Source organism: Callorhinchus milii, unplaced genomic scaffold (genome assembly GCF_018977255.1).
Source record: "Callorhinchus milii isolate IMCB2004 unplaced genomic scaffold, IMCB_Cmil_1.0 Scaffold2, whole genome shotgun sequence".
NCBI lineage: Eukaryota > Metazoa > Chordata > Chondrichthyes > Chimaeriformes > Callorhinchidae > Callorhinchus > Callorhinchus milii.
Window position 1 is genome coordinate 33759001 of NW_024704743.1, and position 16232 is coordinate 33775232.

General features: G+C 42.6%; 1 protein-coding gene across 2 annotated transcripts in view; it reads left to right on the forward strand.

Moving 5' to 3' along the window:
* jarid2b (jumonji, AT rich interactive domain 2b) overlaps nucleotides 1-16232 on the forward strand; it is a 119115-nt gene that overhangs the window by 93432 nt on the left and 9451 nt on the right. For both annotated transcript variants that reach the window (XR_006084838.1, XM_007902609.2), the window contains 7 exons: nucleotides 2835-2927; nucleotides 4668-4786; nucleotides 6252-6322; nucleotides 6780-6894; nucleotides 11061-11166; nucleotides 11756-11938; nucleotides 13390-13520. Coding sequence is in view for 1 of the 2 variants with exons in the window: in XM_007902609.2 (XP_007900800.1) it covers nucleotides 2835-2927; nucleotides 4668-4786; nucleotides 6252-6322; nucleotides 6780-6894; nucleotides 11061-11166; nucleotides 11756-11938; nucleotides 13390-13520 (818 nt within the window). In the remaining variant the exon portion in view is untranslated. The remainder of the gene's footprint in view (nucleotides 1-2834; nucleotides 2928-4667; nucleotides 4787-6251; nucleotides 6323-6779; nucleotides 6895-11060; nucleotides 11167-11755; nucleotides 11939-13389; nucleotides 13521-16232) is intronic.

Below are 16232 nucleotides of genomic sequence, written 5' to 3' on the forward strand. Positions count from 1 at the left end.
ATGTACCGTAGATGAATTGAGGTTCTTGAATACTCTAGGACTTTGAAAAGTTTAAAATGTGCCCTTGGATGCACTATTTCACCAACCAGTTATGTCCAGCAAACTTGATCTTCTTGTCACTGGTTCAATTGAGCATTTTGATGAAGGTCAAGCATGTTGCACAGTGCGTTTCTGCCCTTTTCTTATTGCGGATTCCAGGAAGACCACTGAATTTGTGATGCAAGATTCTTTTTGTCATTTGAACTGTTTAGAGCCCACTGAATCATCTGCTGAAGATACTAATGCTGGTCCCAGATATCCAAGACATACTTTCAGTACTCTTGTCTGGCAGTAACCTCCAGATCCTGTCGTTCTGTACAAATGACAGATGGCGTAGAGATTATGCCAGCTCTTTGTTTCAGTCTTAATATTGGACACAGAATCTCGGGTTTCTTAACTGTGTTCCATTCCACATCATGAAATGGTTTTGCTGGTAAAAGATATCAATAGGCATATCTTGGTTCAGGGAGAGAGACAACCATATTTCAAGGGCTTAACATCTGTTGTTTTATGAGATAAATCACATATGATTTATAATTTACCAATTCTAATTTTACAGAATTTCCAGTGTGGGGGGNAGAAACAACTGGAACTTCCTTTGAATTTAGTTTTTTTTATGGCTGATTTTTGGGATAGATGTGAAAGGCACAGTTTGCACTTTATTTGCCCTAATAATCTGTACATAAGCACTCCATGTCCTCCTATTTTGTGGTTTGCCTTATCACTGACCTTGCAGTTGAACAAGATTTAAAAAAAGGTTGGTAATCACCCGTTAACATCCCAGGGTATGGCTTATTCTCTGCCCACCCCCGGTTTTGTTGGGTCCACTCCCTCACCCTCCCCCCTCCCACTGTTATCCTTTCAGTGGGTCTTGCCATTCTATCAGTGGAGAAACGCAACTACACTCACCGAGACTGGCCAAAGGAGGATAAATTATTGTCTGTTCTGCTCTGTGAAACACTTTAACACGTCCTTCCACCGCAAACAGTCCCTATATCAATGTATATTATTGCTAGTGTTGAAATTGTTGGTGGCATTGTGAGACCTGATGCTCTGAGAGCCTGCTCTAGATAAGCTTTCCCAAGTCAGAACCTTGTTAGGGCCCAGATTCCTACCATTTATAAAACGTACATCCAGACATGGGCTTTAATCATTCATAGAATGTTCTTGGGCTTCCCGCAAAAGCCTAGTTCAGATGCAAGTGGTTTTCTTCATAACCCCAGATTCCATGATTTATTTGAGAATGCTGTTGGCATTACAGACTAGCTACAGCCAGTGGGGATCAATACTACAAAGATCTTAGTGGTGGGAAAGCAAAGCCAATGCAGGTTTGGCAGAAATGCACCAGCATTGGAACGAGGATGGAATTGGAAGTCATCCTTTCGAAAGAAAGTGCACAATTTGCATTGTTAAAAGAGATTTATTTGATCTGATTTCCTAATGGAGGTGAAATTTGCTGTGTTTCAAACCTGCCATTTTAAACGTCTAATAATAAAATATTAGTCAATATATGGAATACAGTTTTCAATGTATTTACACTGTTACACTTGTCTCCTGATGCATTAGGTAAACCTAAATGGTAGGTCTGGTCTCTCCCATTAATTTGTTTTCATGTGCAACATACTGCATTCAAGTATAATGAAGTCCTGTAGCTCAGTAGTTAGAGCACTCGCCTCACAAGCGAGAGACCTTGGTTCGATTAAAGGCAGGACGAAATGTTGGACAAGTTTCCTTACTGCAGAAACGCTACTTCAGTGAGAGAGTAATAAACTTATGGAACAGGCTCCCTAGGGAGACAGTGGAAGCAGAAATGTCATTTGTTTTGAGAACAAATTAGATAGATTTCTGCTAGAAAATAATATCTCGGGATACAGTGCATGGTTTGGGACACAACATGTCAAGCGACTGCCAGGATGGTGGAAGGCGAACTACGTGGACCTTGGAACAAAAACAGAAGTCGCTGGGAACACTCAGCATCTATGTAGAAAGGAAAGTGAGTCAATGTTTCGGGTCCACGACCCTTCGTCAGAACAAACCAATAATAAATTGGTCACTTCAATCCATGATTTTTGTGGGACACTGCTGTCACAATTGGCTGCTGCATTTCACCCACAATATATACGGTCAATTCACTTTACGCTATATTCTGTGAAGCGCTTTGAGACGTCCCAAAGACGCAATACGGCGCTATTATCAAATGCAAGGATTATTATTGTGTGTATGCAAGTTTGGTTGTTTTGCAGCACTCTTGCCTCTAGGTCAGCAGATTCCACAAAGTCATAATCTAGGCAGACCTTTCAGTACAATTCTGAGGGAGTGCTGCATTGCTGCCATCTTTCAGAAGATGCATTAAACCAAAGTCCAAAGATATATAAATGTTCCCATGACGCTATTTTGAAGAAGAGCAGGGAATTCTGGTTCCTGGCTAATAAACTATATCTCTCTCGTCCAAAATTCACTAAAACTCACAATATTTGGTGATTCATCCGTTAATGTTTGTAAAATGTTGATGGTGCGGGTTAGCTGTCATTAACTGCAGCAATCACTGCACTTCAAAGTTACTTGGCGTGAAGCACTTTCGAAAGTTCTGAAATGCTAAATCATTGCATCAAATGCAAGTATTATATATTAACTGGGTACAGCCTTCAACAAAGGAATTGTGCAGGTTCTCCTGAGGACATAAAGTCTATACGGGGTATTTGACATTTTTTTTCTGGGTTATTTTATTAGGATTGAATCAGTAGCCAAAAGTTTTCATTTGCTTTGGTCTCTAAACTGATTTATTTATTGTACAGGGAAGATCTGTATCGCTGACTACGTTTTATCGGACAGCTAGAAACACAATGAACATGTGCTTCAGTAAGGAGCCAACGGCAGCTGAAGTGGAGGTAGGAGTCTTATTACTCTATTTTAATAGTTTAGTTTTATGTTTAACTGGTGTCTAAAATCCTGTCTTCATAATGGAGCGTGCAAAGGATTTGCAAACGTTGAATCCCGCAGAGACATTCAAGCTTATTATGAAGCCTCGGACTCAGTATGAAGGGAGGCGTGGAGAAAAGTGTCAACTGCGCTGTGCCCGTCAGGAGATTACGTGGGACCAGCAATCTTAATGATACAAACCCGGTTTCTGACAGGATTATGTCTTTCCAAATACTGTAGCGATTACCCCAACTTGTGTTCAGAAATAGTAGTATTCTGACGAGGGAGGACAGGGGGCATAGACGGTGCATGAGAATATTCCTGGGGGGTGGGGGGCAGGGAAATGAGTAACTCAGTTAGTAGATTGGTCACCTTTAAGGCAACTGAGCTCTTGACTGACGGGTCCATCAGCCAATCAGAGGTGATGACACCCCTGACAAGTAGCCCACTGGACCGGACATAGGGTATTGCGGGGTGGGGGGGGCAGTGGGTGTCGCATATTGGGGCTGCTCGGCTCCCCTTAAAGAGGAGAACTGTGGATAGATTTGGAGGAGGCTGAGCCCCATTAACCCTAGCCACCCATCAGTGATCGCCTATGGCTAGGGGTGAGAAATAGATGCCTCTTGGGAATTTCTATGTATGCAAATGCACTTCCAGCGAAATCTAATTGATGACATTGAAGGCAGAAAATGATTGCAAGTAGTCAATGACTCCTTCGTTTTCCAGTTTTTAATGAAATGCAGATTGCATTGAGGCTTTTTTTTCTGTGATGCTGCTCTCTGTTTAAACTTGGGATGAAGAACGCAATGTATTAATGAATGAAACCTTGGGAATATTTCTTTACCGAGTTGCATAATTCATTACATCGTGTACTTGAAGTTAAATCAGAATTCAATTAGAGCATGTAGATCAGAAAAAGGTTTGGTGAATAATAGAAACATTTGTTGAATTCTAATTTTCTATTGTGAGTGTAGAGTTCTGGCTTGAAAGAGGCAATTAATTTAACTTGAAAAAATTCATTGCACTTCAGTTTTTCTCCACCAATCTCTACTCTCACAGCATTCAGCTCACAGTCCACTCGTTTCCCCCCCCCTCCCCCCCCGTTCCCCACTCGCGCACACACACACACACTTTAATCTCATTTAGAGAGGTCTTGGGTGGCTAGGGTTGAAAATGTAAAATGTCACCAAGGATTTCTTCCTTGAGAGTGGAGTTGGGAAAGGTGCTATACAAATGTAATTTTGTTGTTGTTGGGGCAGAGTGAAGTGAGCTTTATGCTGCATCACACCATGCAATAGCTGGTCTGGGATAGCTGACCCTGGCCTAGGATGTGATGCCTGAAATGGGGAAAGTTTTTTCCCAGCATTAAAATGAAGCGCACGAGAACTTGCCTTTCTGAGCGCAGAATTAAACTGAACTCTTTTCTTGATTGTATGGGAGGTAGGAACTATTTTTTTTAAGTGTTAGATTTTAGCTTAAAAACCTAGCTGCAAGCAGGACCACTTGTAGCTTTAATTATTTGGGTTAAAACAGCCAACTTTCATTTAAACTCTGCCGTCTTCCCCAAATTGAATATTATGTTTGTGATCTTTGTTAAAATAAAATTCACCATAACTGCTAATCGCTTCACTTGATGACAATGTTACACAGTGCTGAGTGCAGCTGAATGTGTTTGGTTTAAGATTTGCAATAACTTCTCTTAATTGCAGCAAGAATACTGGAGGATAGTGGAGCAGAAGGATTCCCACGTAGCAGTACATTCTGGGAAAGTAGATACTAAAGCACATGGCAGTGGCTTCCCTGTTGGGAAGTCTGAACCTTTCTCAAGGTAACGCTTGTGTTCATTGAATGCACCAAATGGCTGTTGTGACTTCTGTTGATCTAAGAGGTTTTTATTTTTAGTCATGCACCATCTTTGGGAAACCAGAACATCCTGTGAATATTTTGGGCTTTTTTTTAAAAACAAGCATGTTTTCTTATAAATTTCCATCCTCACTCTGCCTAGTCCAGGCTGGCTGGCTCTGTTACTGTAGTTACTGTAGTTCCTGCCTTTGTGGACAGATACCATAGGGTTAGTCTCCAGTGTCTGAGTGAGATCCAGGATCACAAATTATTCGGATTTCCTTTCCACTCTTTCTCTCAAATAAAATCAAAAATGAAAACCTCAGAGAATTATTTTTAAAACTTTTAGCCAAGGCAATTGTAAAAACATCTGTGCACAAGACCGTGCTATTATGGGAAGTTTTTTAAAAAAAACTTTTTTACAGTAGTAGCCATTAGTTGGGTGGTGGGGGAGGAAGATCATTTGAATTACAAAGAAAGTATCTTCATTTTAAATAGTTTAAACAACCAAAAAAATCCCTCAGGGCTGACGGTTGACAGATTAGAAGTTTATAGACGGAGACAACTGAGGTGTAAATCCCCTGGTTTGCCATTAGGATTTTTAAAATAGAACTTAACTGAAATTTTTAAAAAATCTATAGATATGTATTTAACATATGTACTGTATATTTATATTTGTGCACATGTTATATTGATGCCCTGCTATTGTTGATTAGAATTTGAACAGTAATCTTAGATGGCAACACATTTGAATCTCATTTGGCCGAGAAGCATTTTTTTCATATTTTTAAAAAAAATTAGCTTAAACATATTAAAATACAATATTTGTTCAACTGGTAATTGACCCTTTTTGAATGCAAATCAGAACGAGAATTGTTCCGTAGCCAAGTGCAGTCAGTTGGATAAATTGCTAATACTGGTAATAATGTACACACACTGCACTAATGGCTGGTTGCACAGAATACTACTCCCACTCGCTGACCTGAAAATGGCCAAATCAAAACCAACCAGTTAGCACTGATCTCTCCACAAAGTGCTTTTTAAAAGTAAGCCCCTGCCTTGAAATATGGAGAAATGAGTAATGTTCTGTGTGTGTGTGTGAGATGAACACAAGTCCCAGACTTAGTTGAAGCCACATAGTCTTTAGGTACTGGTAATACTTTCTCTATAAGAAATGCAGTGATTTACTGTGGCAGTGAATAAGTGGCAAGTTATCCTAGCATTGCAGTTTGGCCTGGAGGTGCAGCTCTGTATATGTGTATTGCACTGCTGTGTGATGAGATGCAGCGGGAGAGTACTTGGTCAAATCTCGTTTGCAGAGGCCTGGGATCTGATCACTTTCCTTGCCTCTCGCCTGCGGTTTATTTTTTTTTGTGTGTGGTGGGGATAGGCAGGGGACTGGAGAAAGAATGGTTGCAGATTCTTTTTCACACTTTATTTCCTTGCATCAGGCATGGATGGAACCTTACAGTCCTTCCTAATAATTCAGGATCCATCCTGCGACATTTTGGTGCTTTGTCAGGTGAGACCTGTGCATGCACTATTTACTGGTTTTATTATTAATAATTCTGATATGAATAATAACTTGTTGCATTTTATATAGCACTTTTCCCATTGAGAGGACGTATCAAAGTGTTTCACAAGATATACTGTTAATTTTAGTGATTGCTTTGCAGACAAAATGTTTGTCTGTGTGGAATGTTTTCATTTTGCTGGGCAGATGCGTTATTTATATTTGCTGAAAAGCCCTGCTTGCTAAAAATCGCTTGTTAAATTATATTTTTAAGAACTTCACTTTCTCCAAATGTTTCTGTACTTGTTGGTGTACCTGGTCAAAATATTTTGGGCCACGAAAACTAGACTTTACTGTTCTGTGTATTGTGTCTGAGGGAATGTTATCTGTGTCTAATGCTGATTTGAAATGGAGTACATCCAACTTATGAATCCTGTTTCAAATCTTTTTCTATCATTTTATCTAGGAGTGACGATTCCTTGGCTAAATATTGGCATGGTTTTCACTACCTCATGCTGGTCTCGAGACCAAAACCACCTTCCATATATTGACTACTTACACACTGGTGCTGATTGCATTTGGTAAGTGCCTGCCCTTGGGGGAAGGGGGCAATCACCCCCTCCTCTTTAGCCCACTTACACCAGCGTACCAGAGTGGGTCTGGATCAACTGGCTCTGAAATAGTGTGTTTCTCTTTCCTAACCTATTTTCTCACTACACACACCCACACACATCTGCAAACACAGGGTCAAATCTGGTTGTTAACAATGGGAGCTCTGCATTTATGTTGCTTTGTGGGTTACCAGCGCAGGAATCAATTATAATCAAGCAGTTATGCAGTCTTGGTTTGAATCTTCATTCTAGAGAAAGTATTCAATGCAGCATCCCAAATGGCATGCTTTTCCTTTTTTTTTTGGGAGGGGAAAAAAAACTATGATTCTCTGTGAATTGTATCCTGCTGTATTTACACTCACTTTTAATCCCAAATAGCTGTAGATTCAGGTTCAATCTGAATCTACAGCCTCAGTGTAAATAGAGCTTCTGTCAACTAGTCAGCATTTGGTCACAAAGTGTTACCAAGTACTTGAATGTTAAGATAATAGTTCTTTTTAATTCTTCCACCAGATTGAACTGAAGACCTGCTTCACTGACACAGAAGTGAGTTAAACTTTTTGTCCATATCCTTAAATTACCTTTAAAATTGCTTTAATCATCTTAGCAGTTAGCCAGCATGGACAGAACTTAGCATATCTGTGTCAGACAGGCAGAGTGTTCAGCACTTAAAAGGGGCAGCTGGATGGAACTTGCTGTTAGTTTAAACCTTGGAACAGGAATTGCCCCATATCCCCCTATTTGCACTTTTTCTGCATAATTTTTATTTTGCCATTTGCTTACGTGTGGTTCACTGGAGTTTGTCTCAATTCAGTGCAGAGAAGAGTGATATGGGTGGTGGGAGACATTGTGCTAAGACATGACACCAAAACAGAGGGTCTGATAACAATTTTTTCTTTGGAATTGTGCATTGTGCCCTTCTCGGGAGATGCAATCGTTAATAAATCACAAAAACCAGATTGACGTGTCCTTTTTAAAGCAAGTTCTTTCAGCTGAGATGCCCTTTCATGGTGCTATTTATAGTTTAAAGAACTCCAGTAATCTGCTAAACTTAATGGAAGCATTCAATTTTTCACTCCCAAGTACTGATAACAACACCACCACCTTGCATTTATATAGCGCCCTTCACGTGGAGTAGCATCCTGGAGCACCTACTGATGGATTGGATTGTGTTGGCACAGGCCCCACAGAACACTGTCTGACCTAATTCCTAATATACTCTCCAACATCAAATTGGTCAGTGGTCAACCCCAGGTGATTCAGTCCAAGCATGCGAAGATGGTGAAGAGGGACTTATTGATGAGAAACTCTTTTTGTTCTCTCTCCGCCCATGTACCCTTTTTTCAATCAACATGAACTGAACACCCGTCTTTGAGTGAACTCGTTGCCTGGCAGAAGTGTGTTTAGCTTCTCAGCTAATTTTCAGTAACCTGCACGATTGTGCTATAAACTAAAGCTCTTCTTAACAAATTCTCTCAAAAACATATTTCAAAAAAAGTGCTTGCACGTGATATCAAATAGGAAAGTTGCGCTCAATTTCCCCAACAATTTATCTTGGTATATCCTTTTTTGGATGGGAGGCAGACATTTGGTGTGAATCTCTGCTGAAAATAATGCACACAACACAGGTCATCTCTACAGTCCAAACATACAACTACTGAAAATCAGCTACAAAGTGCACAGTGGAGAAAATAGGTTCTTTCTCTCTCTCTCTCTCTCTCTCTCTCTCTCTCTCTTTCTCGTTCTCTCTTTACCCTGAGCCTGTATGTTCCAATTTGAACCCCAAAGTTGCCTTGGTAAAAGTGGAGAGCTGACATATTTGATCTTTCCGTGGTTGTCTCAATGGAATCGTACAATATTTACTGCACTGTAGGAGGCCGTTTGGCTTCTCATTTCTGTTGTGTGCAGTTTCAAGACATTGAAGTGAGATGTGCTCCATCATAAACTATGCGTTAACATTCCCAGCAGAATATTAGAAAATAAGAAGTAATGAAATAGCACAAGACAAATATTGCTCCAAATATTGCTGTTTGGAGTCTGATCCATCAAGCCTCCTTGCAAATATTCACACAAATGCTCTTTGGATTCTGTACTTTTTAAGACTAGTTGGGTTTTCACTCACACTGACTGACTGACTGACCCATTACCTCTCTCTGAATAGAGTTTTACCCTATAAAGTCCAGTCAGAAGCAAACTAGTGAAATGGGTCTTCAGAAGCAAAATATTCTTTGAATAGCACAACAACACCTCAAAATATTCCACAAAGCTGCTTAGATGCAGATTATCTTTGTGTTGAAGGCTGCAGTTCATTTTAATTCAATTGATGAAGGCAAATATTTACTCCGGGTTCCCTCTGCTAGACTTCACGAAGAACCAACTCTCTCTCCCCTGTCCGTCCGTCCGTCCGCCCCGCCTCCCCTCCCCGCCCCCCCTGCCCCCATCTCTGGAAAGGTAAGTAGCCATCGGATTTCTTGCAGGTCTCCATTGTTGCTGCTCCACAATCTGCAGGACATGCTTGTAATCAATGCCATGCGAGTCGCTGCTTAATTTTAATACCCTCTTTCCCCACCCATCACTGTGGTGAGTGATGAATGTGTGAGGAGGATGAACTTGTTTTCTCCATGCCCTGGCTGCTGCTGCTACTGCTGCTTTACGTGGTGGCTTCAGACATAAGTTTGTATTTTTCTCAGCTCTGTACTGCACTAACCTATTGAAATGTTAATCACATTAACCTCCTAAAGAGCTAAGAACACAAGTTGGCCCATGGCAATTCCTTTTTCCTGCCTTTTCTCCAATATTCTTCAACCGGAAAGATCAGGACGACATGATTGATTTTTTTTTGGTGCACCTAGAAAAATGGAGTGGAATTAACATGGTTTCTTCAGGATCTATCAATTTTCATATTTATGAAAGACTGCTGTACTTGCTGAGCTTGGGATTGTGTGGCAGAAAGGAACATTGCAAAGTTTTTTTTTGCTTTTTACTTTGTGTGAAGGGGTATGTATTGGAGGACAGCAATGAGCAAATTCTACTTTTCCACATGTTCTCAGTTGCCCTGCATTACCATGGCATGATTGTTTATATATATATATATATATATATATATACACATTACATTTTCATTATGTTTTGCCAGTCCACTGCAGTCATTTTACAGACCTTTATGCCCTCTGGTATTTTAAGTAATCTTCTATTCACTGTAATGCTGTATCTGTTTCGTCAGTGCAGTGTTAAAGAAATACAATGGTTACTACTGATAGCTCCATTGGTAAAATCACCTCGAGATGGGAACCATATACATCCAATAGGTCTCAGGTTTCATTCTGCATCTCTTCTGAGTTTGCTGATCTCACCTGGATCACAGGTTGGTGACTGTAATTGGCCTCATTGTCACTGGACAAGGAAGAGGTGAAAAATCCAGGGTCTTGTTCCTGATAACTGTCTGATGCATATATGTGGGTTCTTTGTGTGGACAGCATTGGGCTCAGCTGTGATGCTGCCCCCCCCCCCCACCCAACACACAAACACAGTCCGCTAACACTCGCTATCTGGTCTTCCACATGAGGAATATCTGATGTAAATGTACTTGAGTAATGCTGGTTCCTTTGGAACAATACCTCAGAACGAGGTTGTGGTGGGAGATGGCGTGTGTGTATTTTGAGGACATGGGTGTTATTGGGAGATAGTGGTAAGGGCGGTACACGGTTGTATCTCTGTATATCTGTTTGAGTTGCGGTCGAAGGATGAATGTTTTGAGAGTTGCTCTGTTGCCATCGTGCAATTATTACTGTCTGACTCGTGCGGAAACCCATCACCATGTTTAAGAGGACCCACACCACAATGAGAGTACCGTGCATCTCACCTACACGTGGAGAAATACAGAGATAGCCTTTGTGTAATGATGTTGATGTGCGAGAGGGACTCTGAAAAGCCAGCTGGCGAGTGCCTTTGTGAACAATGGACAGTAGCTGAGGTGCAAGTGCTTCTGGAAGAGAGATGGCTCATGATTGACACTCACAGCCCACACGCTGGTAAAACCCGGAGATCACACATGAATATAGGATCCAGTGCCATGAACCTCCTGTGGTCTGGTCTTTGGAGGGGTGACCTTACCACCTCTATCTTCCTTTCTCTAGGTATTGCATTCCTGCTGAGGAGAAGAACAAACTTGATGAAGTGGTGCACACCCTGCTGCAAGCTAATGGCACGTCAGGGCTGGATATGCTTGAAAGTAATATTATGGTAAGAAAGAAAAGACCAGTCACAAAACTGTAAGAGTTCACATCTCGTCTGCAGCACTGGAACGGTGGATTTTGAACTGGGAGATTGCACTTCAGGCTTGCCTGATAACTAACTGCTGCTTTTGACAATTTGTGGTTCGATTTTTCTCAGCTTTGGTAAAATCGTCCTTGGACAAAGGGGGGGAAAAAAAGTCCTTCCTTCCTGATTAAGAATATGATGCGGCAGCATAATGCTCCCAAGGACAGATCCTTATGATGTCTTTTATGTTAATATTTATATTTATATCGTATGTATGTCTGCATTAAAATACAGGGCAGGCAAGGACAGCCTTGAGGTTGATCCAGTTGAAAAGACAGGAGTGCCTGTTAAAGCCAGGCAGGTGCGCAGCATCAAGCCTTTCTGCCTCATTGATGACGCTTCGAGGTGTAGGTGCCCTGGTCGAGGTGTCCTCCACCCTCCGAGCTAAAGCTGTCTTGAGCAGCAATGTCCTGCCTGGACAATTACTGGGAAAATCCGCATTGTTTTGTAAGCTGCACAGTTGCATTACTTTTCCATTGTCAATGACTGATCAATGTGTGTCTCTTGCTAGATTTCTCCAGAGATCCTGTGTAAGGAGGGGATCAAGGTGTATCGCACTGTACAGCAGAGTGGACAGTTTATTGTGTGTTCCCCGGGGGCCTTTGTGTCTAAAGTATGCTGTGGCTACAGTGTTTCAGAAGCTGTGCATTTTGCTTCTACCCAGTGGCTAAACACAGGCTATGAAGCTGGTAAGGTAAGAGACTCACTCATTATATATCCTATCGACACAAAGCATTTGTATCATCAGTTCTTTAAATCGTTCTCTAATGCACCTTCAGTTGTTTTAAAAGTTGTCTTCCTGCTTGAAGCATGTCAACAGCAGACACCATTCTCCTCACAATTGTGGTCTGTGTGCTCTTCCCAAGATTGCATATCTCCTGGATGATTTGTGAAGGCTCACTCATGCTCAGTTTCCTTACATATACTCTACCTTAATACTGAGGTGGGCCTAGTAGGCAAGAGCCATCTCACGTCTCTCTGTTTCAGTTGCTATGCTACTCTCAGGCAGTGGTTCTCAGTTTCTTTGGGCTCAGGACCATTTGTAAATCTCGATGGCCTGTCGCAACCCAGTAAATAGCTTTAGTGCCAAAACACATCTGCTATATATCTTACCCACGATATATACTATCCTGTAGTGTAGTGGTTAGCGAGCTTGCCTCGCAAGCGAGAGGGCCCGGGTTCGATTCCCAGATGGGGCAAAACCTTAGGCAAGTTTCCTTAATCTCCATGCCACTGTTTACCTAGCAGTAAGTAGGAACCCAGTCCTTAGTCGATTGGCAGATCACTTTCCAGGGGTAATAATCCCTTCAGAAAAAAAACAATAATTTGGTCGCTCATTCCACGACTGTTTGTGGGACACTGCTGTGCTTTGAGATGTCTAGACGACATGACATCAAATGCAAGGATTATTATCATTATATTATTATAATTATTATCATCAAGTCCTGCAATTCACAATTCCAAAATTTTCTAAAGCAGTACCTTTGGCACATTCTGGCGACACAATCTTGTGTCATGACGCAAGGGATGAGCAATCCTGCTCTAGAGTATCACTGAGGCCCTTGTCTGCCACTGGTGTACTGTGCTCTTGAAATGCACAAAACAGAAAATATGAATATTAATATTATTACTGCATTAAAATAGATCAATATTAAATGGGGACCTTTCTCTGGATCAACACATCAATTTTTACCATATTAGTCTTCGTTGGGAGTAGGGAAACAACTTGATCTTCCTATGATCTTGTTTGTTTAGGTGAAGAGAGATTGTCTATCACCAGGAGGTTGTGCAGACAATAAAGTCTCAATTGAAGTGTATATTAATGGGATCCTTTTATAAGGAATCTGAGCTGCATCAATAGGGTCTTCTTCCATTACCGGATTTGCATCACACTGACTCGGGGGAATTCTGCTCTGACATAATGTTTATCTAGATCCACAGGAAATCCTGTTAAATACTGCAAATTTATCCCTAATGGCAACTGAGTTGTCAAGTAACTAATTGTGTTTTATATATTTTAAGTCTAGATAACTTTCTTTAGATTCCAAACAGAACAAATTGAAAGCTGTTGCCTGGGATATCTTGCACTGTGTTGTGGTTCTCTGCATTATCTGACGGGGCTGCTTTTTATTGTGTTCTGTACAGGACTTGAAACGTCGATTCATCGCTAATGCTTTTTCAATGGAGAAACTGCTTTATCTGATGGCGACAGCTGAGTCTAAGCGGGAAAGTGGATCGAAGCTGAGTCATATCTCTTCACTTCTGAAAGAACTCAGGTATCGTCTAAATATCGCACATAACATTGAAACCCAGCTTCCTGAGTGAGAGAGCCCTGGTGTCTGGTAACGGCACTTGGCAGATGGTCTTTTCCTCAGCAGCTGAATGGGTGATGCTGTGTTTCCCTTTGAGATGTGCTGTCGCCTGCAGTCCCAATTCTGGATGCTTCTGCCTCCTGAGGTGCGGAAAGCCATCTCGGTATCATCACTACACTCAGCATTGACGCTAGTGATGACAGCCAGCATTATGTGCACAGCAGTGTCCCATGAACAGCCGTGAAGTGAATGACCAATTTAACTGTTGGCCAGGACACTAGGAGAAAACTTCTCTTTTTAAAGAATTGCATGAGACTTTTAGCATCCGCCTGAACGGGCAGCTCGCCTTAACATCTCATTTGAAATACTTGAAGAAAGAGTTGGGAAGTGGGACTGATTGGGCAGGTCTTCCATACAGCTGGCTCAGGTACGATGGGCCGAATGGCCTCCTTCTGTGCTGTAATATTAGGTGATTCTATGGGACCCCGACAATGCAGTTTCCCCATGCAGTGTACTGGGACAGTGTTACGTTGTCGGACTGTTCCAATACCATAAAGAGAAAATGAATGGTCAGTATTCAATCAGAAGCAGTGGCTTACAAGTGAAATGGAAGTTTTGAGAGTTAATGTATCAGTGGATGGGAGGCTGCTCTCGCTATAATCTACTTGGGTCTTTGAGAGGTCAAAGGGTCCACAGTGAAGGGCTTTCTTTCGCTTAGTCGGCTACAGTACCTAGCAGACAGTGTGTTTTCCAGTATCAGATGGCTCAGGTTTGGCTCTCAGACCATTCCTCAGTTGCCAGACCCCATTAAAAGTGAATTGAGTCCCTTCCCTATACTGCGGCCTCTGGAGCAACTCCAGAGGGAAAGAGCCCAAACATCAGGTCTCACAGGCTGGAAACGCAGTCTATCAATCAGCGGTTCAATAAGTATAAGATTATCTTTCATTCACATAACGTTGAGGGGAGGGAGAGCAGTAATGACTCCTCTTAGACTCTTCTTCCTCTTTTAAAAGGTCTGAATATTTTGTAGTGGGATTGAGAATTGATCTTTGTCCCTGCATGGCTACCGGATCTAAGATAAATGGCTCCTAGTCTTTCAGAGTTATCATTAAATACCTTTTTGAGTACACAACATAGATTATCCCCTTCCAAATCCAGTCCAGCAGGGCTGAGTGCCAGGTCAGTTTAAATTGCGTGCAGTGCAGTTTTAAAAAAATATTTTATTGTGGTATGCGTTTGAATGCCTCGTTGCAGTAAAAATGCCATGAACTTTATTTGAACTTTTTTATAGAAAAATAGTATTAAACGTCTTTAAAAAAAATTTCTTTGTAGAAAAATAGTTTCTTTTACATAGAATTATAGCACAGAAACAGGACATTCGGTCCAACTGGTCTATGCCGGCATTTATGCTCCACATGTAGTCTCCTCCTGCTCTTCCTCAACTAAGCTTTCAAGCATAACCTTCTATTCCTTTCTTCGCCCTGGTCAAGGTCACCAATGATATCCTGACCATCTGTGACCAGGGCTCCCTCTGCCTCCTCGTCCTCCTCGACCTATCGGCAGCATTCGATACGGTCGACCACTCTATCCTACTCCACCGCTTGTCCTCCCACCTCAACCTTCAAGGCACTGTCCTTGAATGGTTTAGGTCGTACCTTTCTCACCGTCTTCACTTTGTCTCGACGAATGGCTTCTCCTCCACCCCCCGCACTGTCTCATGTGGTGTCCCTCAGGGCTCTGTCCTCGGTCCCCTCCTCTTAACCCTCTATATGCTCCCCCTTGGTGACATCATCCGCAGACATGGAGTTAACTTCCACATGTATGCGGATGACATCCAACTCTACCTTTCCTCCTCTACTCTCAACTCCACGACCACCGATGTCCTGACAGCCTGCCTGTCCGACATCGAGTCCTGGACGAGAGACAACTTTCTTCAGCTCAACGTGCGAAAAACCGAGGCCCTCCTGATTGGCTCACGTCAGCGCCTCCGCACCTCAGGCGCTGACACCATCAGCATCCAAGGCTGCACTCTCCACCTCTCAAAGCCAGTCAGGAACCTCGGCGTTTTGTTCGACCCTGAGCTGTCCTTTCTCCCTCACATCCGCACCACAACTGGCACCGCCTTCCATCACCTCCAGAACATCGCCAGACTACGGCACTACCTCACCCCTCACGCTGCTGAAACCCTGGTCCACGCCTTTGTACCTCAAGGCTGGACTATGGGAACTCTCTCCTCGCCGGCCTTCCCGCCACCTCCCTCCACAAGCTGCAGGTCATTCAGAACTCTGCAGCTCGTGTACTGTCCCGCACCAGGCTTCGGGACCACATCACTCCCACCCTCGCTCGCCTCCACTGGCTCCCCATCCCCCAGAGGATTGATTTCAAGATCCTCATCCTCAGCTACAAGGCCATTCACGGCCTTGCTCCCTCCTACCTCTCTGATCTACTATCCCCCTACCTACCTGCCCGTACCCTCCGTTCCTCTGGCTCTGGTCTGCTCCACGTCCCCCGCCCCAACCGCCCTACCATCGGTGGTCGGGCCTTCAGCCTCTCAGCCCCGAGGCTCTGGAACTCCATCCCCCAGTGCCTTCGCCGCCTCCTCCCTTTCCTCCTTCAAGGCCGGTCTCAAGACCTTTCTCTTTGACCGAGCCTTCAGCTCCCCTCTCGACTCTCTTC